The 27,687-nt window shown below is 36.3% G+C and overlaps 1 protein-coding gene across 1 annotated transcript; it reads right to left on the bottom strand.

Moving 5' to 3' along the window:
- Positions 1-571: 571 nt before the first annotated feature.
- Positions 572-26,982, bottom strand: LOC125178551 (nephrin-like). Its single transcript, XM_047882582.1, has 13 exons — positions 26,948-26,982; positions 26,462-26,670; positions 24,901-25,017; positions 23,805-24,008; positions 19,706-20,566; positions 19,026-19,159; positions 15,623-15,782; positions 14,478-14,601; positions 13,602-13,774; positions 11,593-12,129; positions 10,387-10,535; positions 8,510-8,986; positions 572-694 (listed from the first exon to the last, which is right to left on the bottom strand). The coding sequence occupies exons 1-13, from the start codon at positions 26,980-26,982 to the stop codon at positions 572-574; spliced, it is 3,303 nt and encodes a 1,100-aa protein (XP_047738538.1).
- Positions 26,983-27,687: the final 705 nt, after the last annotated feature.

Below are 27,687 nucleotides of genomic sequence, written 5' to 3'. Positions count from 1 at the left end.
CAAAAGAAACTTCATTAATGTGAGGTAATGTCGTTCGTGGCATACGCATTGTGCATCTATTGCGTCATAATTCGGTTTCATTTTCATTCGCCATAGGATTTCATCTCTCTGAAATTCTGTGGACATAAATGGATGAGATAACTATCATTTAACTCTCTGGCAGTGATGAGATGATACTCAAGTTAAAATCATTGTAAGGAATAAAGCTTTGCATTTCCGCGAGAAAATTTTTCTCTTGAACATAAATGAAGGCACAGCATTAGCTGAGCACGACAATATATCTATGCAGTGACAGCTATTATCTTTCTATTAACTCTCAGTGCAGTGATCACAGTGATGAAGTTCGAATATATGTCGATGTAACTCTGTCGGAGTTTGAAAAATGAATGTATAATATTGTTGTCGAATTCGCAGCTGTAGTTGAGCACGACTAAATGTCAATGCATTGAGAGACTTAATTGTTGTGATTCAATTTAATATCAATGCTGTGTTAACAGTAATGATCCTCGAATATATGCAAATATAACTCAAGCAGATCCATTCAATTCCATAGGAGTTTGGATGCAGACATTCACAGGGATGCAGACGAAGCAGCACCAACGCAGAAGACGTTGTACACGACCGCTGTACTGGCGCGATTGTCGCTCATAAAGACCGGATATCGTCCGACGTTATGACTGATGCAGAGCTCGGCCTGCCATTCGTCACCACACGATCGTGCAGATAAAATGTGTTGATTTTTCCCACTGATATTCCTATAGCAGCGGCGCATCATGGAAGTCGAGCAAACATTTAAGGGAGCGAGATGAACTCTGTATTAGAAGTGACGTATTGTGGATACAAACCACCACGCCATATGGTTATGGTGCTATATTTAGTGACAGTGCTATGCTGGGGTACGAAAGATTATCTTCAGTTAAAATTCTCCAGCCTTTATTTCTAAGTTTGAACTTTTGATATAATTGAACTTATATACAACTGTTAAAAATTATTTATAAGTTGAACTTAGAAATAATTTTCTCTCTTGCTTATTATTTATTGTTTATTATTTATAAGGTGAACCTATAAATAATTTATTCAGATTCCACTTTCTGTACATACTTCTGAAATGAAATAGCGAGCAAGATATTATTGAATATTTATATGACGCTTGATAATAACTAAACAACATCTACGACCTTCCGCGTAACTTGGAACTGCCTCTGAATTATTTACTTTAGCCTGGCATTGCGCCACGTACGGGCTTGGCCCAAATGTCAATTTGCATTCAGAATTTAGCCGAGAAAATTCAAGTATAGTTGTTTGTGGTCATGCACAGTGAGGTGAGAGGCTACACATATTACTTTCCCATATAGTTTAGGAATAAGACGTTTATTAATCCAATATAATTCATTCCTTACAATATTCACTGTTAGTCTCTGCATCCATGTAATAGTTCGTAGCGTGTTCACTAGAGAGCTTCAGTGTTGGGGGTGTTATACAAGCTAAAGCTTTCATCTTTTTACCAATATAAGCTAGGCGGTATTTTAGAGAATAAATTTCTCAATAAACACCTAATTTTAGCGTCAAAACATTTTCACATTTCAACACTTTCTGCAAGGAGACAATTTTTCAATTCACGGCGTCGCGCTCATCAACTCGATCATGTTGACTTACTAATTTACTAAAATTATATAATGACGAGATACAGTATAAGTGTCTTCACATTCGGCCAATCTAAATAATTTACATGGTGCTCTCGAATTAACATGGTCATAGGATTTTGCTCGCCCAAAATTTTTTATCTATCGATATTTGTGGATTGATATCAACTTTTTGAGTCATTTTTCCACTGTCTCCTGAATGCGTGGAACTCACCCATTCATATTTCACCCATTGGATGATTAAAGTCTTCGTGAGAAATTACTAGGCATTTCAACATTCATATATTCAGTCACGTAGATCCACTGAAATGATGTCATCTAATATGATAGAAAATAAGAAGCAGGTGTAAATAACATGTTTTGAACCATTAATTAGATGGAGATGAAACTTTTATTTTTCATTTGAATGATGCCGTTCAAAATATATCACTTCTTAGCATCTTAAGAATTGTAATGTCTCAGCTAGAAATTAGGATGACCCTTTATACGCAAATAAAATCGTCCTGATCATAGGATTTCCCGCAAAAATCTTCGATTATTTCCCATCAAGCGTCGTTCAAAGCGTTGAGCATTCGTTCAACTTTGTTTGATAACGTCAAATGAAATCCGTACTAAGGTTAAAGCATAGGCTCCTATAGTGGGGATTTATTTTTTTATATTCTTGGCTATGATGAAAATATTGTACAAAATTGTGTATAATTTAACAAGATTTTTATGCTGAAGCAATTGTAGTCACAGAATTAATTTTATTTCATCAAGGCTATTATTATCACAACAACAATGACCAAAAAATCATCAATCACCAAAATTAAAACAGTTCTAACCGAGACACAGGTAATGCAAATAAGGATAGATATATGTGAAATAAATTTTCAACTTTCGATTATCATATTGTTTATATTTCGTTCTCATTCCACTTAACGACTCTATTGAAACGCCATGAATACTGAATTTCTCGTATCCGTAACCTGCTTCAACGGTCTTGTATGCCTTAAAATTTATCGTGAATTTTAGTACACAAATTAAACTAAAAAGGTATAGCGGATCGGTTAGTTACGAAACCGCTACAATTCAAGAACTTAGAATGGGGATTATAATACGAATTTGCCGAGGATAGCGTTTTAAGTGTATTTTGTGAAGTATGAAAGTTGCACCTGTAGAATGAACAAACGGCTATAATACTAATGGCATAATACAAATCGAGATGAATAAATGAAGTACATTATATAAGTAAATATTACAAATTAGATCAATATAACAGGAGCTATTTAATGTCTTACCCCAAACATTGGCGGATCAGGCTGTTATGATCCTATGGATAACTGAATCTACGAAGAAACAAAATGTCAATCTTTAAGTAGCTCGGATGGTTTGCAAAAAAAAAAAAAAACAAATATTCTAGAAAATTAATAAAACTGAAAACAGATAAATAGTGTCCCTACAAAGGACTGTGTTGATAACTCGGTTGATATTCTCTATGAACTTTACATTTTATAGATGAAAATATACCTGAAAATATTATATCCATCAAAAAATCAAATTCAGAACCCAACATTATAAATAAATGTCCCGTTGATGAAGAAGCTGGGAGATCGTGTCTCAGTTCATCACAGTAACAAAACATTTCCTGTAATAAATTATCTGGTTTCATGCGACCTAACAAAAATGCTTCAGTATACAGCAAGATACAAAAGCCTCACATGCATGGCCTTCGCCCGTGACAGTGACTCTGGAGGTCAACATTTCATGTCACTCGTGGGAGCGAAGGAACGTTGCAGGATACATGCCCTCCTTTAGGAAATATTGACTGCGGAATATGCTGCATCACCCCAGAAGTATATTTCTGAAGCAGTCATGCATAACATGTGCAAGTTGAATTACACATGAGTGTCGCTTTAGCGATGCATAAATAACATTTTTAGAACTTAAAATCAAATTGTAATGTTGTTCTTTTTCCATGGCTAAATACGTAAATAAGCTACTAAGTTCGGAAAAAAACTACCCGATCGCAGCCACTGAATGACAAATCAATGTCAACAGCTATTTGTAGGCAATTAAACTTAATACCAAGTAACTAAACCAAACAGTAAAAATTATTTAAGATGTAAAAGAATAGAATGCATGTAATTCACTGCCATCTCCGATCATTCACATCGTCATGTGACTAAATATTATTATTAATCGTCTCAGTATTTCATTGCTTCCATTGCAATTTCATATAAACTTTACATAAATTTCATCCTAGAATAGTTTTTGAATTTTATTATTTCTTGCGATGCTCAAAGCGTGAATACGTGTAACCAAACAATTGCTTAGTAAGCGCATGACAGAGTTATCTTCATTGGTTAATAAGCAAGCCTGCCTTCCATAGGTAAAGTTGCACTAATTAACGATTGAATTAATTTGGCTTGTGCTTTTATAATGCGCTCCTTTCCTGCAATATTACCGCTAGATTCCGGACAACACAGGCCTGAAAAAACAGCAATTATCCCTAGTTTTATACGGTCCATCACAGAGAGGGTTGATGGAAACTCGAGTACGTTTACAGCGGCCGTCTCGCATTTCCAAAGCTTTTCATGCTGATTTTCTCAAGAGCTTGCGTTCATTACATGATCAATAGGAGGAAAATTGTTTAATGAACTTTGACGGAGATTAAATTATTCTCCGTCACTCTTTTTGACATTTATCTACTCATTTAGAACCTTACCTTACCTTACTGAATTTTGCAGCCGTTATGCCGTTCAGGAAGTAAAGAAAAAAAATCTCATTTGCATTATACTTCATGTTCGTTCAACAGACAGATATATTTTATAGATAAGGATAGTAAATAATACAATATTGTGCCTAGTAAAGTAATGAGCAACATCTTGATAACCGCTCGGTTTCTCTTCTACATAGAAGAACTATACGCGGGATTAAAGGTGTGCAAACGACTATGGGTGAAAATAACAATACCTGCATTAAATAAATTGACGAATTCCTTTAATGTTAATGCATGGTGCATAACCACATGAGCAATCCTTGAGTAATCAATTTATCTTTAGATTAATACAGTTCTTCCAAACAAAAACATCATTATAATTTAAAGGATTTTGATTCTTATGAAGGAAGATTCTTAAAGATTCCTATCAAAATAGTGTATTATTAAATTCTCTGCACATCGAACCTTTTATTCAGGGATGACCAAAATGCTACAAAACATTTCCCGTGAACGTGTCATTTAATTGTCACGTGAGCTGGTCGGCCTGCACTGCTTCATTGCTTAATTTTCAGCTGCTTCCCTTCATAATATCTTCTTTTCCATCCTTAAACGTTACACATAAACAATTTGAATTTCTGAACCATGTCATGGCTTTCCAGAGACAAAATTACAATACATTCAAACTCCTGGAATTAGTGCGAGTGAGGTAACATGTGCGTCATCTTGGAATCAACTGGGGTATAGCAGGTGTCATTTTACACGAGCAAAAATGAGCGGGTAATTACATTAATCATTTCTTTGAACTTTATTTAAATTATGCATATATCAAATGAAAGGTTTTAAAACTTTCTATTTTGTTTCAAATTAAAAAAATCCTATTGCACATAATTAACAATATGAGAAAGTGCTAACTTGAATAAAATAATTTGATCAATGATCATTGATCAAATAAACTGCTTCGAACCTCAATCAGATTTCAAAATACAACACGTTCTAAACATTCAAAAAGGTTTTTGTATAAATAAAAGTTCATATGATATGGACGCGGTGGGGCATAACAACATATAACATTCGTGACAATTAAATGTGATTTCCAAAATAATTGGAATTACCTACTTTCATAGTTCAAAATACTTTCAAAAAACACTCGAACTCTGTATCATTTAAAAACTTGCAAGTTATTCAGGCGACAGTAACCGTGAAATGCAACTCAGTAGAGCAAGTGAGGAAGTAATCGGATATTTGTCCAAGCTTTTACGAAAACACACACCAAGGAATATTTTTAAGAACAGTGGGTTATTTTATGCCCGCTGAGCAACTCATTGGCGATGGTATTTAAGCATTGCCTAAATACCATCGCCCGATGTTTAAAAAGGGTTAAATGTTAACTGATAGAACCAATAGCGTAAACAATATTCACGTTATTGCACATTGAAGGCGGTGATAAGAATTTTTTCCAAAGTATATTATATTTAAAGTATATAGATAAATATTATAAGTATATATTTCATTATTAACACATTTTACAAAAGAATACAATGATATGTCATATATATGGTCAACAGGCGTCACCATAAACAATACAAAATAGAGTATATGTATAATTGTATATGAATATGGATTCAATTATATATTTCAAAAATGCCTGTATGACTTTGTCAAGGAAGAACGACCTAATTGACTTCGACCAGAATAAAAACTTTAGACATTCACGTTTTAAATGTTGAATACATGGTTATACTGGGCAGCAAAAGGCATCATCTGCTTTATTTGAAGTTATCGGAAATACCGGCGAAAGTAATTCATTGGAATTAGAATAGCCTTTAGTAGCTTGGAAAGTCGGTAATTTCGGAGTGCTTTAAAAATTTATGTTCGGTCCGTATTTTCTGTGACTGCTAAACTAATTTTCTATGATGTGTCCGTCAATTTTAAACGAATTTACTTGCACAGAGTTTTTACGAATGAACCTTACTAAGTCTTTAAATGTTCCACGTTTAAAGTCGCACTAGTACATTTGCTAGTTTAAGAAGCCAATTGAAATATGTTTATTTTTTCAGAATCAGATACGATAAAAAAATTAACCAAAATCAATCTAGATTAAATTTTACTACAAATTTGTCCCAAAAATTTAAAATCGATGGAAGAATTAGTGCTTACTTTTCAAACTGCTGGATATATTATCTTTAAATTTTCGCGTTTTTAAATAAGGCGGATTGCTAAAAAAAGCTGAATGGTGAGGAGCACAACCGAATCTTGGCACTAAATTCTCAGAAAAAAATGTTTTTAAATGCAATGATGATTTGCTTCGTTTATAAATTTTAAACGGAATAAAAACACGACGAAAGGATACTGAATTTATCTTGTAGATTAACGAAATATTTTATTTCAAACTTTAAATCAATCATAGTATAATATATGTCGAATACAATAATAATTCCGGTAAATCAAGTTTGAGACCATCTAATCATTTACTGCGATTGCTAAAGGGACAAGTGTATGAAGAAGTGCTGAAAGCCAGCTTCTTATTTGCATTCTAAACAGGAAATGTATCTACTCAATACGGGGATGGCGTACTCGGCTATTAATCTTTTGTTGGCGTAAAAATTTTTGACACAGAAAAATACAGATTAAGTCAAGAAATTCAAAATATTTCTGAGTTTCTGGTGAGTTATAAAATAAGATGCTAAATTCAGAGTTTTCGGGAAACAAATCTAAAATTGAGCATTTGTAATGGGAAAATCTTTCAAAAATCACTTGTCTATGGTTTCAATGTTACAATTTTACCAACGTCAAGTGAGCTATTTCCTTATTTTATTTCTCGGCCTGATCGCAAATAAATTTGCCAACATGGCTAGTACTCTAGTAGACGAAGAAGATTAATAGCAAATAAATAATTACCATGAGCTATTTTGGAGCGAACAATAATCCGCGTGAAACTCTTTTACTAATCCAGGACTAGAAATATTCTTACAGTGCGGAGTACTATATATATATATATATATATAGTCAGGAGATAAACTGTCAAATTACTGCTTTAATCTTTTAATTTTGAGGCTTATTGTTCATAAAACGCGTTTCACTGCTACTTTCGCTGCGTTCTTGACCTTAGAAAGGATTTTTTCTGGTAATAGAGATCGAAAATAATGCATTGTAAATTTTTTGTTTTAACCGAGTACTAAGGTCACTTAATTGCTTTAATCGCAAATTTTCCAGGAACTTACAAGCAAAAGAAAAAATAATTATAAAATTGTACAAAAGTTCACCGCATCTTAAAAATAAAATGCAGGAGCGCTTTCTGATGGGGCTGGGCTTCGAAACGTTTTCTTATGTCAAAAAATGCCGATTTTTGTGCCACTGTCACTGCTAATAAATTCCTGAGCGATGAGTAATTTTGAGCTCCGTCTTCGGTGTCCATTTAGTCCTGTGATCTCAAGAACTCGGGACACCAGGGATAATTTTCGGCAATTCAACACACGTCATATTAGTGTCATTTTTGGCTTTTTAATTTCCATCAGTTTTCATTGAGCAAACCATGGCGAATCATCACCGCGCATAAGAAAAAAATCACATTTTGGTCATCAATCACATTCGTTTGGGACAATGGTGACTAAATATAATATTTGGGTATTTTGCTCGAGCAAAAATAACGCGATTGAATTAAACAAGCCAACGCGATTAACAGTAAGCTGTTTTAAAAATACAATAGAATAAATGAGACTAGGTTCTTCAATTCTCATACAGCTCAGTACTATGGATATGAGCTAGGATCGGACATGCGAGACGCGAGCTAAACTTGAGAGGCTCCGCGAGAAAATAAAGTGTCCGCGACAGGCTTCGTCTCAATGAGGTTAGCGTGCAATGTCGACAGTTTATTTCCCGGAGGGCTTGAGGATTTCCTAGCAGTTTTATTTCTATTAGCAGTCACGCCATTTTTCTCTACGTTTAAGTCTAGGGCTGAGCCATTTGTTAGAACAATTGTCAACTCAACACTGGAATGATTCTGTACGGTAGTTTTATTTTCTGTTTCTTCTGATTTGAAATTAGATTTGGAACTTCGGTTCTCATTATTTTCTTTTGTATGAATAATATTTGCTGTAAAAGAATGTTGTATTTCATTTGCCAGGTTTTCCCAGGATTTTTCCTGATAGAGTTGTGTATTTTCCACTTGGCCATCGTCGACATCTCTTTCTTTTTCTGTGTTAGTGTGTACTCGTTCGCAGAATTTTTCAGCACAATGTTTATGATCAATAATAATGCTTGGTGAAGTTTCAGCATCCGAATCTTCCGTACCCTTGAGTTTGGACGCTGCCGCGCTGATGCCGGAGAAAATAACCGCGGAGTTTTTAACGCCGTCCTCCCTGATTGGAGTAGGCGACCTGGAGCAGGAGTAGGCGGTCGGAGACGAGACCAGGAATCGCTTAAGATTTAATGATGCTCCAGAAGCGGGTACGGGGGAGCAACTTGACCGTCCGCCAAAATTGAAGATGGTCAAGGATGCTGATGAGGGTCGAGACGAGGATGATGACGAACAGCCGGCATCGTGAGGAGCGTCGCTAGATTCCTTGCAGTCGCCACTGGCTGCCTCAGGCCGCCTCGGCAGCGCTTGGCTTTGGGCAAAGGATGAACTGCGAAATGCGGTAACCTGTCAAGAGAGTGACGCGAAATGAGTAACGAAGAGAGAATATTCATGAATGCATGAATATGAAGGGTATGTATGAATGGAAAGCTGAGACTGTTGTGTAAATGGCTTAAAACAAATTCCATTCGAATAACAGTACAAGAAAACTTATATGCACGAATGAAGAATCGATAATTGTGTGTGAAGGACTGAAAACATATTGTACTCACGTAACGGCTATGAAATGAATTACTTAAAAGAAAATCTTAGAATTTAATATTATAATTAACTGGAAAATATAATTAATTAGAAGAAAAGTTGAAATCGGTGTGTGAAAGACCGAGAATAAAAGTAAAGCTCTTAGTTAAGGCATATACATAGATTGATGGCAGTTAATAAGCTGTTTCCTAATATTCCACGTTGAAATCGGTCAATTTTTTATCAATTCACTTATATTAATTTTCGAAATACGGATAGCTTGAATTACGCCGATATTATACAGACATAAAAAAAACATTTTAGGGCCCTGTACGTGTGTTATACTCATTTTTATTTTTTTTTATTTTTTTATCCATTCGATCAAGTTTATTGATGCACAACTTAATGGTTAATTATATTGAAGCTCATGAATTATAATTATACACAGCCCCTGCAAAATAATTTCACGATAAACACCCAGCACCAAAAAAGTTAGAACAAAATTTCAATTGAATGCGAAAAAACATTCCCATCCGCAGTTTTTAGCGGAAGACTTATTTCCGGTCCTGCGAAATGCCCCTAAAATTGCCCGACTTGTTGCTGAAGAAGAAGAGATCATCGCGACTTAAGGTGAAGCTTTCCGGTGATCGAGCCTTGAGGCAAATCCCATGAGATGCCAAGTCAATAAAATGTCTGAATTTTCATGAAAGAAATCAATTGATCGAGAAGAAATTAACCTAAGGTATCCGAGAACACAATTGCAATGACTTCATTAGATCTGAGAATATTTATTATCGTAAAAAGTCTTCAGGAAAATTATTGACCACTTATAGGACTTGATCATAATTAATTAAGCTTCTAAACATATACTGCAATGAATAAAACTAGCATAGAACTTAAATTCATTTATCAATGACATTTGTTGTGCCTGGAGGTAATCAGATACTGAAACGGACCATAACTTTGAGAACCGCATTCGTTATTACCATTTCGTCAATTAATATTCTATGGCAAGGAGTCGTTTACATAGCAAATATAATTCCAATTATGTATATCCCAGTGAAAATTTACAGACGCGGCAGCTTCTGATTTGGATTACCAGAAGCTGGGGCGACTCTAAATTTTGTTCGGATATCCCAGTGAAAATTTATTTACAGAAGCGGCAGCTTCTGATTTGGATTACCAGAAGCTGGGCGACCCTAAATTTTGTTCGGGTAAGTGCTCACGTTTCTAGATGCTACAACGCTCCCGTTAGCAGGCGCGTAGCCGCTGAGTTCAGGAGGCCTACAGCCTCTGCGCCAGAGTTCTGTGTCGGGGGCGGAACGCGCTGGGGTCTGGAGGGGCTGGTGCTGCGCGATAGCCTTGTTGCTTATCACTGTTGCCGAGATAAAAGAGTTAGACTTAATAAAAATTTCTAACGTTTGCAACTTAAATAACTCTGAAACTACGACTGTTTTGCAGAATTTTTTAACGTTTGCAACTTTACAAAGTCCTCAATATCTAAATTATAGACAGCACTTGAAGAACTTTGTATTGTTTTCAACTTTGCAAACTCAAAATCTCTAAATTAAATATTGTAACTCCGGAATCTTTATTCGCGCTAGGTATAAAAATAACGTGCAAAACTTTTTGCACAGTGCAGATCAGGATTTGGAGCGCCGTGACATCATATGACATCACTACTATACCGCGAGATTAATTGAAGCCTATGAAATAATTCATTTTCCATGATGAAAAATTAAAAGGATTCTCATATTCTTCTGGCCAGAATAGAGTAAAGGGAAATTTGGTTAAGAACGTTTTTTTTCGATGGAACATTGATTGTCACATTTGACCAAGCAATTACTTTCTTTCGCATACACGTTTTAATTCCTGGGCAAAAACGTTTTGTACGGTAGTAAATTACGTGCCCGAACGATTGAAGATAATATATTTGTGAACGACACAAATATAAAGTCATCGGGAAAAATACGCATTTCACTATTATTTTCATGTCTAATGCATGATAAATCATGATTCATGACTTCCTATCATGATTTTTGATTCATTCTTATTTAGTGAAGTGTTTCATAATGAAGTGTTTCGCGCTTAGGATGATCTATGTAGGATTTCCCTGATTAAGGCTTCTATTAAGACGTAACTATAGTTATTACGAAAAATATTTAACAGATTTAGTTTTCGGTGTCTTTGTATAAGCTCCTGATACTCATCAATCATTCTAAATTTCATCCTCAGCCACTCAAACATGAGGAATACCAAATTTTTAAAACCAACATGTAAGCGAAGACAATACCAGATGTTTATAACGTGAATAAACTTGGAAAAACTACTAGAAAATTTTCATCTATACAGCGATTACTTGACTTGAACTGTATATCCAATTTTTTTAAGCTTCAGAACTGACCGGCAAATCTTGTCATCTTTTTACTCACCCTCATTGCGGATAATTACTGTTGGGCTGGTCGGCGGCGGTACAGGCTTGGTAGGCGCTTGAGACGCGCGTCGACTTGACCTGGCTTGGCCGTTTTTAATTTTGACGACATATAAAAGAGCAGCAAGACACGATAAGAGGGTGAGGAGAAGCCCTGTGAGCATTGCCAGGAAGATCGTCCAAGATATTGCCAGCTTCTGAGTACTCGAGTAAACGTCTGGCGTCGACGATGGCACTTTCGAGGCTTTAGGGGATCGATAGGTCAGCGTGAGAGGCGGGCTGGAACCCTTGCCGTTCGTGGCGGTTATGACCAACAAATAATCGTTGTCGGGCGCTAGCCCCATCAAGTCGAATGAAGGCGTTGGTGAATGGCGAACCAGAGCAAGGGATCGCGAATACACGTTTCTTGACACGAGAACCTCCAGCGTGAATGTTTGGTTCATGCCACCGTCCCATCCAGGCTCGCAGGAAAAAATGTCCTGAAGGCCAGACTTGGATGCGTTTTTGATGACGCAGTTTTTCACTGCTTCAGGTTTGGCTAGAGAAGAACGATATACATATTCAGCGCCTCATATTTGGGTAAAAATGGCTCATTTAGATAAGACATTATTTATTACAATTTAATAAAACATGCATAGGAATTTAAAATGATCCTACCAAATAATTAAGATCAACTCCGACATTGAAAATTACGACATCGATTTGCATAGTAATTTTTGTGGAAAATAAAGCGGAAAAATGAAATTCAAAATTAAATTTGAATTAGTGCAAAAACCTGGAATAATTTGGGCAATTTGATATAAATCAATCTGTTTTCTTCGTTGAATAATTCGAAAAACGCGAATTGTTTGAGAAACATTAAAGTCACACATGTTATAATTATTGAGGGTTAGATGAGAGGTTAGTAATCACTTTATCATGACTGGGTGGAAAATACAAAATATATTTGAATTCGAACGATAGATATATATTGGTTAAGTTTAAGTTAGTTCATTGGTTAAGTAAGTTCAATATAATATGCTTACATAATTTCAGTTACGAATAAGTTGTTTAAATATTATGCACATTACAAATTACAGGCTTCATCAAACAATGCTTCCTTTTTGAAAAGCCTTTCAATTCACAAATTCATCTACAAAATAATAAACAATCTTACCCACATAATCATGCTTTCTAACCGCCTAATAATTGCTATACGTTCAGCCACAGAAACCCGAATTGGAACCTTAAAATTTTATTAACTGTAATCTTTCGCAAATTTTCCTTGGATGTTCGGAATCTACAGGCCCCAGTCAAAGCAAATTCAGTTGGATAATTCGAGTCTGTGGCCGCGTAACTGACAAGCAGAAATGATCCTAATATCGAATATTTCGTAATATTTCCCTGCCACTAAGCAGCCAGTCCGCGTTGAACAGACTAATTTCAGGTTTTTAATGCCGCTAAGCTGTTTAAATTTAGACTTTAAAGTAGCGATGTTAGTGAAGGGCGGAACTAATTCCATCGAAATTGATATCTGAAAATGAGATAGAATGAGCGCGAACATATCACTTTATGTTTTTCAAATAATTGGAAACTCCATTATAGACAAGTTTTTGTTCACAAAATGAATGTACACAACGGATGGTAGAAAATTTTGCTACACAAATGATATCATAATCACCATAGAGAACAACTTTCCTTCTCACGATTGATGATAGAGTATGCACGGCAGCGGGAACAAGTATACGCATAACTTTCTTCATGGATACTAATTATTCGTATTATACACACCTGCAGGGACCAGCTACCATATTATACACACCTGCAGGGACCAGCTATCGTATTATACACACCTGCAGGGACCAGCTACCGTATTATACTGGGACCAGCTATCGTATTATACACACCTGCAGGGACCAGCTATCGCATTATACACACCTGCAGGGACCAGCCACCGTATTATACACACCTGCAGGGACCAGCTACCGTATTATACACACCTGCAGAGACCAGCTACCGTATTATACGCACCTGCAGGGACCAGCTTTATCACACACGGCGTCTTCATAATGCCGACGTCGTTGATTGCCCAGCACAGCAGCGAGCCATAGTCCATCTCAGTGAGGACTTGGTAGCCCAGCGTGCTGGACTGCCCAGAACTCGTCCAGTACGAGCTTTGCGGGATGTCCACCATTTCCGACGACCTAAGAGGAAATGGGTAACGATTTAGGGTAATAAATTCCCACACCCGCTGAGAATTGTGTTTACTCCCCATTGCTCCTAGTATTTGTTATGGCCGGGTGCTGGAGAGATCTTTTGCGACTAATAGGAAACTTTTTCTTTAGCAGAACTCAGTTAATTTATTCGATTTAACAGTGATTGTTCCTCTTCCTTATAGTCTTTCTGTTCTAATGGGGACTTGTAGAATAAGTCATTAAAATTGTGCTGTTGATGCTACAATTGCATATAGTCAAAAATAGATTTCAAAAAATTAATATCAGTTATTACAGGCAATTACAGTAAATTTTTGAGCAATTACAGTAAATTCAACTATGTAGCCAATATTCATAAGACAAACTCTTTCCAAAATGGCACTAGGAAGATAATATTCATGGAAAAAAATTCATTTCAAACATAGCTCTTGGTAGCCAATATACATAAGGACAAGCTCCTTTCCCACATAGCGCTAGGTAGCCAATATTCATGAGGATAAACCTTTAATTCCCACATAGCACTAGGTAACAAATATTAGGACAAATTAGGTTGCCAAATTAGCACTATAGGTAGCAAATATTCACATCCGTATTACAACTCCACTACTAGGCAGGCACATGATATCAATAAGTAGACACCAGGCATTTGGCGTTGAAATTAAGTTGACTAAACGTTATTTCAACGAAATCTAACCTGTTGAAGGCCCATCTGAAGGACATGGGTGCGGGATGGCTGGCCACCGAACACGTTACGTTGATGGCCTCCCTCCTCCCCGCCCCAACCTGTGCTGGTTGTTCTGCGCTACACACCGGCGCGTCTATAACCAATATGTTAATGGTTATTATTGTACTTTATTAATGGTTAATATTCAATATTACTGGCCAATATTCAATATTGATGATCAATATTTAATATTAATGTCATGATACTATGAGGGGTTTCGAATATTTTATTGTATCATGACATTTGACATATTTGAATGTCAAGATATTCTATATTCTCTTTTGACATAGGTATTCGAATGCATATGATGATAATAAATAATAAATGCATATGATGATGATGATGATAAATAAATTATAATTTTAATATATAAATTCAACTTCAATTGTATAAATTCTTTGCACCAAATTTAACTTAAAATCCTGTTGTGCAATCGAACAAATTTTCAAATTCATTTAAAACTAGTAAAGTTGAAATTATCAGTGCATGTTCAGGGCTGGAGAAAACACTGTTCCTGGATGTATTATAAAGGACTATTATGTATTAATTCATTCAATGACTGCGAAACAGTATGAAAGAACAGAAGAAAACATAAATAACGGGATTAAAAAATTTAAAATTTAGTCACTACAAAAAAGTGGACAGAAGAGAGAGTACAAACATTTATCTGTGGACTAAAATAAATTCCAACGTGCATTGACTACAAAATAATGGGAGAGAAAAGCTGATAAAATAAATATTATGAAGGATTGAAATAGATTTAAACTTTCGATTGTTATAAGGCAATAATAAAGAAGGGAGGGTAACAGACATATTATGAAGAATTAAGAAAATTTAACGTTCTGTCACTTCAAAACAATACAAGAGAAAATACGGTAAAAAATGTAACTCGGTACTCACTGTAGTGAAGTGACAGAGAGCGCATTTTCTCGTCGACGAAAACGTAAAGTCACGGAGGGACAGACAGTCAGACAGACAGACAGACGGATGGACATGACGAGCACAATAGGTAATTTTTTCCATAAATGAGAAAATGCGCTAATAATAGTATGATACATAAAAAATACGTACAGTGACTGCAAAACAATAGGAAAGATCAAAGGATAAAAACTCACATTTAACAAGGACTTGTATGCGATCAGACGCCGCCCCTCCTTCAGAGTTCCTGGCAAAGCAGGCGTAGCGGCCGGCGTTATGTCGCGTCACTGAGAGCACCTCCAGACCATGACCAGCGACCACGACGCCTTGCGCTGGACTGTGGTAGATACCCTCCTCCTGGTGCCAGAATATTTATTTATTTCATTGATTAAATATTTGAATACATGGAAAAATAAGTATTTATTTCCATAGGTTAAATATTTGAATATATATGTTTTTAATATATATGGAGATATAAGAATTTATTTCCATTGATTAAATATATGAAGTTATGTATATAATATGTGTTAAAATATAAGTATTTTTAGAATAAATATATGAATTAATTTATATAGTGTACATGGAAATATAAGTACTTATTGCATAGGTTAAATATATGAAGTTATGTATATAATATGTGTGGAAATATAAATAATTAAATATGAATAATAAATTTTTAATATAATGTACCTGGAAATATAAGTATTTATTTCCAAAGATTAATTATATGAATTTATTTATGTTATATATATGGAAATACAGGTTTTAATTTCCGTAGATTAAATACACGAATTTATGTTGAATTTTCGATGAACTGATTGGCTATAATTTTATTTACAAATTTTTATTTTTTTTTAAATAAGTATAGTGCACAATGTTCTGTTAATGGTACTAAATCATGATTTGCAAGCTCATTATTAGTAATAATTGACCTTCCACCAATCTTTCTGTCGTCATTATTAGAAGCGTCTTTCTATTGCCGGGCATGTAATGTAAATATACAATTACATGTTCATGAGATACATTTCTATAATCAGTAGTTAGAAAGTTCCTATCCTGCTGTTGCTGGGCATATAACAATAACAACCTTTGAACATATTATCCATGCACGCATAAAATGACTTTTACCTATGTTTTCAAAATTAATGTATGCAATAATAAAAATAATTTAGAAGACATACCAGAAGTACATAAAATGACAATATTTTGAAAAAAATTCAAAATTTCTGCTCGAAATTAATGAATAATATCCCACCTCAGTGTTTTCAAACGAATACCGATACTAACTGAAAGTATTTTACAGATTATACACGTATTATTTAAAATAAAAACAGAAAACAATGAACCGTGAGTTCGACTAGCCGTATTAGCGTACGTTATACATTTTGATACCGCACAATTTATGAGCTTAAAATATTATTCAAACATCGAAGTGCGCTTGGAGTCATTGAGGAAGAAAACTTTATTTAATACGTGAAATATAACCGAGAATGAATAACCCGGTATGACAGCCACTGGATAAGTTTTTTCACAAGCTCAGATGACAAGCTTGACTTTGCTCAGATTTTCAGATTATGTAGGAAAAGGAAGCCATTTCATTTGCATTAGTTGGTTTGCATAGCCATAAATGATTAAAAATTGAGGCACAAGTGATAGAACGGCACCTTTAATTTATCATACAAATTTTATTAATTCGATGTCAGCGAAGTGTTCTTAATCTTCAAGAAATCTGCACTAGAGTTACGTTTTTAATCCTGTTAAAGTCAACCGTTTCAGCCATTAGCAGTGTAGGGTTAGCTGAGATTCCTCTTGATTAAAAAGCCCTTCTGTCTTCAATAAGAGCATTCAAAGATTCGTGCAGTGGTGGTTTACAGTGAGCGCTCTCCTATTGAACAAGATAGTCGCTGTTTTATAAAAGATTTCTTGAATAGAGCAGCGGAGGGTTAAGCTGAGCGACCTCATAATGAAACAGCACATCGTTGTATTTGGGACCAGCAGTTAATGAAGTCAATATCGGCGACAGCGCCATATTGCCGTATCGTGTCACAGGAAAAAATCCTTTTGATCCCGCCGACGACCTGCCATAACCTCGGCGCGGAGAGTCGTATACAGGATGCGATAAATCGTATATCGTCTGTCTTCGGAGACACAAATTTGAATGAAATGGATTATAGAGTACACTAAAGTAAACCAGCTGTTTGTTTACTCAGAAATGCAAATTGTAGAAATAAAGAATAGATAAGACAATGATACAAAGAGAAGAAAATCACAGGTTGATAGGGAGTGTGTATGGAATAAAGAGAGCTAGAAACATTTCTAATGACACACACTACGGAGACAAGTGAGTTATCTAAAACTGTTTAAAATTAAATGCAGTTTTTGGAATTTGGTTCAATGTGGAAATAAATAAATAACATTAAAATTAAAAGTAATTTTTTACTCTGATCTAAATATCAAATCGCCAACTTTGTCTTTTGATCAATTATTTACGAAACAAAAATGTGAATATATACGGTCTTCCGAAAATTAAAAAATATGCCTCCAATTAATATGGTTGGATCACCTTACATTCAAATACTTTGAGAGTCTGTCTACCAGTAAGTTTTATTCTCGGGGTTTAATGTGAGATTCAGCAACAAAAAAAAAAACTCTGCTAGCAGAATTTTAATAAAATATTGTGAAAATTAACCCATAACATCTAAGGTCACGCATGCACTACTATCAATCCATAAGCTCAATCTTTAAAGGCTATTCGAGGTTCCAGACAATGAAAATGAGATAAAAGAAATGTTCTGACAAATTCTATCTGGAAATCTTTGCTTTTTAGGCTAACGTCAGCCACCATCAGTAGCTCTAAAGTTATAACTCCACTCCTATTTGCTGTATAAATAAACACAGGTTGTAAAATATCAAGCATCGAATAAAATATACTAGGGAATAGAACAGATAGAGCAAAAGAAAACGCGCTTTGACCTGTCTGGAGTTGAAAAATTCACAAGATCTGTTGAGGAACTTTTCATGGCCAATAGAAAGTTTCTTAAAACAACACCAAACGGAGCGAAAACTTCCAGGCTCTCATCAATCGAGGGGACATTTGTATGCATGACTTCTGGGTTGCATCCCTTGAGGTTCCCAGGGCAATGTGACTGACAATGAGTGACGATCTGCATCACAAAACTCAAACAAGTTGTGGTATCAACTATCAGCCACGGAATTGTGCAATTAACAAATAGGTTTTCATTAATTATCAAGACGATTGTTAACTAATAAGTTTAATTACCTGCTTTTTGTCTCTTTATAACCAAAGTCTTGCGGTTTTTCAGACCGCGCATTAACCCTAACGTGGCCCAAGTACACTTGATTTTGTGGTGAATCTACTGTAAGTTAAATATATTATAAAACAAGTACAGTCATAGTTTAATGCTTTTGGCGACAGCTCTAGCCACCATTTATAAATCGTTCTTGCAATGGACATCTCTCCTCTCCCTGTGAAGTTTTGATTTGGATCATGCAAACATACAAGCACTCAACCTCCCAGTGCCCAAATTCAGTGAATACTCGACCATCTCCAGCCAAGTTTACTCACTACTTGGCACTCACATCGCGAGTCCAGTACACTTTATCCACCGGCGGGTTGGCATCCACCCGACACTGGAAGTGGAGGTCATCACCTTCCTCCACCTCATCCAATGACGCCACATCCTTCGCCACCGCCAGCGTCACGCGGGGTGCATCTGTCAGAGGGCAGGCAAACATTTGCATCATATTTTTTGGATCAGCCAGTGTTCGTAGATCAGCCTATGTTCGTATGTAAATCAGTCAGTGTTCGTTCGTAGATTTATATATGAATTTTTCTAGGGAGTTCGTGATTTAAATCAATCACAGGACATATTTTTAGATCAATCAGTCATTTTCCAAATACTATTTCTAAAAAATGTATAAATCTGGGAATCTATTTCATATTTAGTACTACATCTGTTAGGACAAGCGTTATCTCCTCACTGTTTTATTTCAATTACTAAACCATAATTTTGCTTGTAACTTTTCCAAACTAATTTGTTTAAATTTAAAACTTATTATAAAAATGCTTATTCACATAGAATGAAGTTTGTTCTTTCATGTCATGAATTAAATTAATCGTATTTCTTATAAGTAAGAAAAAACTTTTTTTCCCGAAGTCTGTGAGTTTTTATTTCTCATTGCATATTTTTTCTTGCGTGCGATGAAATTCATAATACGCTTTATTCACAATAGTGGGCATTTTTAAAAACAATACTCACAAAGGACGTTCAAGACAGCGTCTTGTCTGACCGTCTCGTTGGGCAGGGTCGGACTAAAGGCCCAGCAGCTCAGCATGGAGCCATGATCCTCGTATCGCGGCTCCAGTGACAGCGCCGATAAAGAGTAGCTGCTCGGATTGAAAAGAAATTTGCCAGTACTTAGATCTGGAGGCTCAACTATCGAAGTTTTATATGAGCTTTCGTTGAGTTCTTGGCCGTCGCGCATCCACTTGTATTGAGCCGGAGGCCGACTTCCTGAAGACTCGCAATGGATGTTTGCTCTGTGTCCTTCCCTCAGCGTTATCGTCTCCACTTTCTGCGTATCTAAAAACCATTCACGGCTAGGGTCTTGCCTCGGGGGTTTAGGATTCGAAGTAACGATATCTCCATCATCGTGAAGCTTGGAACGAAATTCCGGCTTGGTCGTGTCAACCTCAGTTAGGTTTCTGAAGGATTCACTTCGTACGAGTCCTCCGCTCGCTTCTTGCGACTCGTGTCCTTCAGTCGGCGGCTGTCGGTTTATATAAACCAATCGGTCGTCGGCATCAAACTTCTGACTGTTCCAAAGCCTTCCGCTACTCCGGAAGACTTCATTTTCCAAAGACACGCCGTTTTTCGAGCCGGTGCCGTCACTTCGTACGAGACTGGGATGTTGAGGAGCGACTTTTCCAGAGCTCAAGTTTTGAAGATTCACGCTACTGCTCATTTTGTATTCGAATGTGTTGCTATCTTTGCTGCTGTTTCCACTGCTTTTACGAAAATCTTCCCGCCAAGAACCTGGCCATATTTCCTCTTCTCTGCCATCCAGGCGACCGTAATGTTCATCGTCAGACAATTGCAGTCGCACGGAGATTGGAGCAACTGTTGGAACACAGACAATGGCACAAGAAATTATCAAGCGCCCGACCCAGCGCAGTCAGTCCAATTGTTCATTCACGAAGAGAATTTTTTTGCAGCGAGAAAATGACGAATTCAGAAACAGCGCGAGCTCAATTTCGTCGTGCATTTCAAAAGATATTGATGTTGGAAGCGATAGAAACTGCAGGGTTTGAATTGTAGCATTTAAGATTTTGAATAGAAATCATGCAACTGCCATATTCATCTCAGAATTCCACACCATCCGAACTATGAAATACGTTCCTTGCTCTGTTAGCAGTCATAATATGAAATATGATATTTTTTCAATCTGCAACAAGATGGTCTGAGAATAATGCACCGAACTAATGGAGTGCACTAATATTTATGAATCATTTTTATAATAAAACTATTTCAAGTTCATACGACTTATATAAATAATACGACGCGATGTAAATCTTTGGCACCCCCGAAACGAAAATTTTTGTTAAAGAACACATTAATATTAGGTGTATTCCCTATACTTGTTCACTTAAAACCTGGGTTTCTAAAGTATACCCCCATGTAATTAACGGTATTACTGATCAGCATAAAACTCTCAGTAGATGTCCAAGAATTATTTACTAAATAAAGAAAACAATTATTAATAATTTTCTCAACGAATAATTAATATTGATGATTCATATTTGCTCCTAAATCACAACTATAACAATCACGAAACTATTTATTCCTATGTCATCATGTAAGTACCATAGAGATAAGTAAAGTTACCGAGTGATCATAAAATAAATAATAATAGTTAACACTGCACAATAAAAAAGCAATAATTAAATCAACCTTCCTGAGTAATTATGAATAATTACCACAACATAATATAAACATGAGCTATCATACAGCACCCGATTCAAAGGGAGAGACTCCATCAGCCTCCCTAAGCATCTCCACACCAAAGTAAGTGTTTGCATTTACATGATCGCCACAGAAGTGCGCAACTGATAGTTAGTCTGTGGCAGCCCGTTTGCTATGCTGACTGTACGGCAATCCATGAGCTTTTGTGGTAATAAAATGACCGTCGTAATTCGCATCTGAAAGCTAGCCTCGATGCCAGACTGGACAGAGAAAATGCGATATTCTATCGCATTAATATTTATTCAAGTGTAAAGAAAGGAAGTGCATCGACTATATAGAAAGTTATCGGATATAGAAAGTTATTATAAGAGACATTATAAGCTGAAAATGATGGAATATTATGACAATGTTAGAAAATATAAATATTGTCATTGGGCAGTGTCATTTATATAAATATTGTCATTATGACAATATAAATATAGTCATTTAAATAGAGAATTCTTCCGGTAAACGAAATTAATTCACTATTACAGGACCAATAGACATGGATAAACTACACGGGCCCAATAAAATTTTTGGTAAGTAGCTGCCCACATGAACAGAAATGCTCCTCAAATTGAGACTAACTATACAGTGAAAATTTAATTTAGAATACAAACGTTATTATGAAATTTACAATATTTCGTCTATCAAGTACAAATTGAAAAATTTTTTGCAATTAATTTTTTCTGTAGCAGCCACCTGCTTAAGGGTAATAAAATATCGCTTTTGATCTATGATCGGCATTCCGGCACTGTGAGTTTAATTTTAATAGTACAAAGCGTACAATTACGCATAAATCGTGTAGAATTCAGAAAGTGTAGAATTCTGAAGAAATTTCTAAATGAGGATAATAAACTATTCGAATTCGAGTGTCAAGGTTTTCACTCATTAGTTACTTAAATTTTTACGATTCCCACACTCTACTGCGGAGTGAAAAAATTTTCACCAGCGAAGAAGTTGCGTTGGATTTTGAGAACAATTTGAAATGCAAGCTGATGCCCTGCGATCAAATTTTGTCGGATAAAATAGAAACGGGCAAATCCACTTTGAATTTCTCGACTTTTCCCTTGGGTTTATGATCTGGTGATCCAATTTTAAAATGGAAAAAGGGAGAGAAATGAGTTTGAATTACATCATGAAGGGAAATGGCAATGCAATAGTCTTTAAAAAAACCAAGATCAACACGTTTTTTATTCAATATTTTATCTACTAAAATCAGTTTCAATTCTACGTAATGAGAACTTTTACAGATTCAACATTAGAAAACTCCGTAGCAACTACGATAATACGAAAGTGTTAACCTAATTACAAGTTCGTTGAAATGGTGGAGTGAAAGTTTACCACGCAGGTCGAGTTTTTTTACACTTTTTGGGCCATAAAATGAGTGTAGCAACCAAGATTGAGTGTTCCTTTATGAATTCAGCAGCTCACGCTCTTGCTTGATCGGTTTTTTCCTCAAAAGTCGCTAGATTCGCGTGGCTCAGAAGTTACGTACAACGCGCAAAAACTATAGGAAGACCGCCGAAATGGAACAATTTTCGTTCACACTCAAGGGAGCAAAGTTTGATATTGTTTTAATAAAAAGGCATGATGCCTCTTCGAAAAAAGTCTCAAAAAAAATTGCGTAACGATTTTCTAGGAAGTTTGAACGCAATATTTTTGTGATGTAGGTAGAGCGCTTTTTTCGCTAACTAACGTCATTCTGTCGACAAACATTTGAAAGAGAACAGTTGCTAGAGCAATTTCGCTCGAGGGGAGTGAAGTATAAAGGCGCTTCCCTTGCAACGATATTACTTGACATTTGAAACAGAATTTTCATTATTTTTCAGGATTGTTCATATGTACGGAAAACAATGGCTCTCCTCAACTATCATAAGTGGTGTAAAAGGAGGAATGTAATGCTGCTCATGTTAGCAGCTGCACAGCGATCATATTTATATCATCTTCTACGTTCAGTCTGATACAGTTTCAACAATGGCATGGCTAACTGTTTTTGTTGTACCTGCTGCTATTTTTCACACTAATTCCAATTGCAAACCGTTTTCGATAAATAATATAGTTGATCACTAAATGTATGAAATATATCTTCAGTGTGAAATAAATCTTCTTTCCCTCGGGCTTCATTTTTTCCTTAATTTTTATTATTAAATTATTCGCTACAAGCATTCTTTTTTAAAGTGAAATTTGCTCGCACGCATTTTTCGAAGAAAACTACTCAAATCAAACCAAACCACGAAAATATATTTATATCTGCATCAACTCCATAAAAAAACACTTCTACCAACTATACCAACATGTTTTCATCCTTACACACATGCACAATTAAGATGATTATTCCAAATCTTGTACTCACAAGCAATATCGATGGTGACGGAGGCTGAGATGGGGTTGGTGAGGTTGCTGTTGAAGGCAACACAAGAAAGTTGTAGCAGCAGATCAGACCTGCTAAGCGGTGGCATGCGCAGGCTGTTGCGCGTCACCTCCGGCGTGGACAGCTCGCTCACGTCATCCAGTAGCGTCCCGCCCTGCCACCAACTTACCGTCGGGGTCGGAATGCCTAATAAATAAAAATATCACAAAGTTATTATTATTTTCCTTTCACAAATTGCACATTCCTTTCACAAACCTAAATTCTATCTTCATTTAGCACGCCTAACAAACTAAAGTAAAAAAAATTAAATTCTATAGGTACCTCACTCAAATCTTTGACTTATAGAAGTAGTTTGATTTTGACGATAGAACTTCCCTTGTAAATTTGATAGAAATTTCTTAAGAATTATACATAAGTGATGTAATCATATTATCTGCTTTTATCATATGATGATCATCTGCTAAAAATAATATTATCTGCTTTTCAATACATTAAAGCAAAATATTTCGCATCTCGAGATTATTATATGATAAATTTTCATAATATTTTCCCTGACTTTATCAAGATGAACTGCTCGTCTCCCACCCCCCGTAATCTGACACCGCAACTGCAGGTTGTTTTCATCATAATATTTCTCAACATTAGATTAATATACGATTTATTTTCATGATATTTTTCACCATCACAAACCCTAACGTTAGCAAGATGACCTGCTTGTCAATCAACCCGCGTAACCCGGCAGAGCAACTGCAGGTTTGTTCTCATCATAATACAGTATTTCTCATCTTTAGATTGATACACGATTTATTTCCACGATATTTGTTAACATCACAAGCCCTGACGTAAGCAAGATGACCTGCTTGCCACTCACCCCCGGTGACCTGACACCGCAACTGCGGGTTGTTCTAATCATAATATTTCTCATCTTTATATCATAATATTTTTTATCTCATACGATTTATTATCCCGATATTTTTCACCATCATCATAATATTTCTCATCTCATACGATTTATTATAACGATATTTTTCACCATTACAAGCCCTGACGTTAGCAAGATGACCTGCCTGTCACTCACCCCCCGTAACCTGACACCGCAACTGCAGGCGCGTGCCCACGACGTAGGGGCCGATGACGCCCGACACAACGCGACCGCCTTCACCTGCGCTGGTGATGAGCAGGTGCCGGGGTGGAACTGTAAGGACGTGGGAGAACGTTTTTTCTAAAGAAAATGACGTTGAAACAATGTTGATAATGAGTTGATTTCGTTAAAACCGTGTATATTCAACATTATTTCAACGTCAGGTGAGTGGAAGGTTAGCTAGTTAGATGCAGTGTCATGAGAGAAAGTTAACGCTGCACTGCAGTGTCAATAGAGACAGCTAACGTTGCGCTGCAGAGTCAACAGAGATAGTTAACGTTGCACTGCAGAGTCAACAGAGAAAGTTAACGTTGCACTGCAGAGTCAACAGAGAAAGTTAACGTTGCACTGCAGAGTCATTAAAATTTCGCTTCACTTTTAGCATCACAAAATATAGATAAAATAGTTTTCTAATCAATTATTTGGAACTTTTCATTTCTTCAATTACGGAAATTTTCACGTCTTATTGGTCGGTTCGTTCATTCGTACTACCAGAATCATATTCTATATTTGTGAATATTACCTCCTGTCTGTCCTCGAATTTTTTTATTATCCATTCTCTCAAACTATTGCTTATACTGTATTCAGGTGATAATGAGATCATAACAATTTTTATAGGCTCATGAATATCAGAGGTCAGAAAATATTTCGCTGGCCTACATAGTCTGGAAGTCAGCCGCCTCCTCCCAGGAACGATATGAACAGGCGCTCGTGTTGTCATTAAACATTAAAAAAAATATAACTCAGTATTCACTGCAGTGAGTGACAGAGAGCACATTTTCTCGTCGACGAAAACGTGAAGTCACGGACGGACAGACGGACAGACGGACAGGCGGACAGGCGGACAGGCGGACAGACGGACAGACGGACAGACGGACAGACGGACAGACGGAGAGACGGACAGACGGACGAACAGACATGGCGAGCACAATAGTGCATTTTTTCCATAAATGAGAAAATGCGCTAAAAAGAAGATGCGCGTTGGTCATGTTTCTGTCTTGCGCTCGACCTTATAGGTTTAGTCTTCATCAGCTTAAGAACAAGAGATCACGAGTAGACTAAATAATGTTGCTTCGAGGCTGAACTTACGCAGGGAAGTGCAGCCATAATGACTGCACTCCTACTGAACAAATTTCAAATTTATTTCATGATGTTGCTATATTTATGGTATCATAAATGAGCATACAAGTGCAACATGAGACTTCAAAGGCAAAAATTTCGGCGTATAATATGCAGTAAATATTTTTTTGTTTTACAGACACCAGAGGCTGATATTCAATGACATAACGTTTGCGCCTGTCGACTATTAGGTACCACGAATACCGTCACAAAAAAAATCCACGAACGTGTTACCAGTGATGAGTGTCAGTGAACGCCTGCAGTTTAATGAGGTACAATGCAAATTTTTTCCAATTCGAAATTCGTATAAAAATTGCATAATTATCAACATGGATTAATCAAAGAATAAAATTATACAAATTCTCCAAGAAAACCTTACCTATTATATCCAGACGTATTCTAAGGTTTCTCGTAGGCGAAGACTTGAAGTCCACCCTGCAATGGTAAAGTCCCCCATCCTCTTCGACGAGATGACTCAGCATAAGTCCTTGTGTGGGGGCGTTGGCCAGCAACTCAGCTCTTGTACCAAGTTGGTCGGCGTCAGACCAATGTTCGCTCGAAGGTAAGGAGGAGCCTCGGGCATCCACACTTCATTCAGGATAAAACACGCGTTAATTAAAAATAAAATATAACTCAGTAATAACAGCAGTGAGTGACAGAGAGCGCATTTTCTCGTCGACGAAAACGTGAGGTCACGGACGGACGGACAGACGAACGGACAGACAGACGGACGGACAGACAGACAGAGAGACAGACGGACATGGCGAGCACAATAGTGCATTCTTTCCATAAATGAGAAAATGCGCTAACAAGTCTATTTTAGGTACGTTACCGATGCATAACTCAACAAATTTAAGCTTCTGACCAGTACTCGCATGGATGAATCACGGATGAAGACATGGAAGAACCACGAACATCCACAAGAAAATCTGGTCAAAAGGAGTTTTTATTCCGAAGGGAGTATAGAATTTATTAACTATTGGCATAATTTAAAGAGACCAGAGTTAGATCAAAGACAGAGCTGAGCCACGGCATCCACACTAAAATCCGGGTGAAAAATTCGATAATCATCAAATCAAAATGCATTCTGAGAATGAAACTGAAGAATAATTGAACAACAAAACCGATCTGGTTTTGAAACCCGATTTTTGGAACAGTATTCCTTTGAAGTGGGAAATGAGTTTCGGACATCTAAGCTAAATTACCGATTAGATCGACATGGGAGCTGATTGAAATCATTTCAGAACAAAGCTTTGAAAATCTATCTTAAAATCAGGATAAATATTGCGGTAATTACACAAATAAAGCGCACGGTATATAATTACACGCTTAAACATGCACGCACGAGTTGATTGAAAAAGTAAGCCGTGAAATGGAAATTTTGCAGAAATGGTGTATTGTTTGGAGACATGGCGAGTACCAAATAAATATTTAATACGGCTACAATTTTTGGACATAACTGCAGGGCTGGTGATACGTTAAATATTGTAGAGATGTATGGCGACTTAGCACTATTCATAGCTCTTATAAACAACATAATTTCAGAAACTGCGCGAAGTACATTCATATATAAATGATTCATTTGACTCATTCGCTGAAATGTTT

Source organism: Hyalella azteca, unplaced genomic scaffold (assembly GCF_000764305.2).
Source record: "Hyalella azteca isolate HAZT.00-mixed unplaced genomic scaffold, Hazt_2.0.2 contig10770, whole genome shotgun sequence".
NCBI classification, from domain to species: Eukaryota; Metazoa; Arthropoda; class Malacostraca; order Amphipoda; family Hyalellidae; genus Hyalella; species Hyalella azteca.
This window is presented reverse-complemented; position numbering and strand designations above follow the sequence as displayed.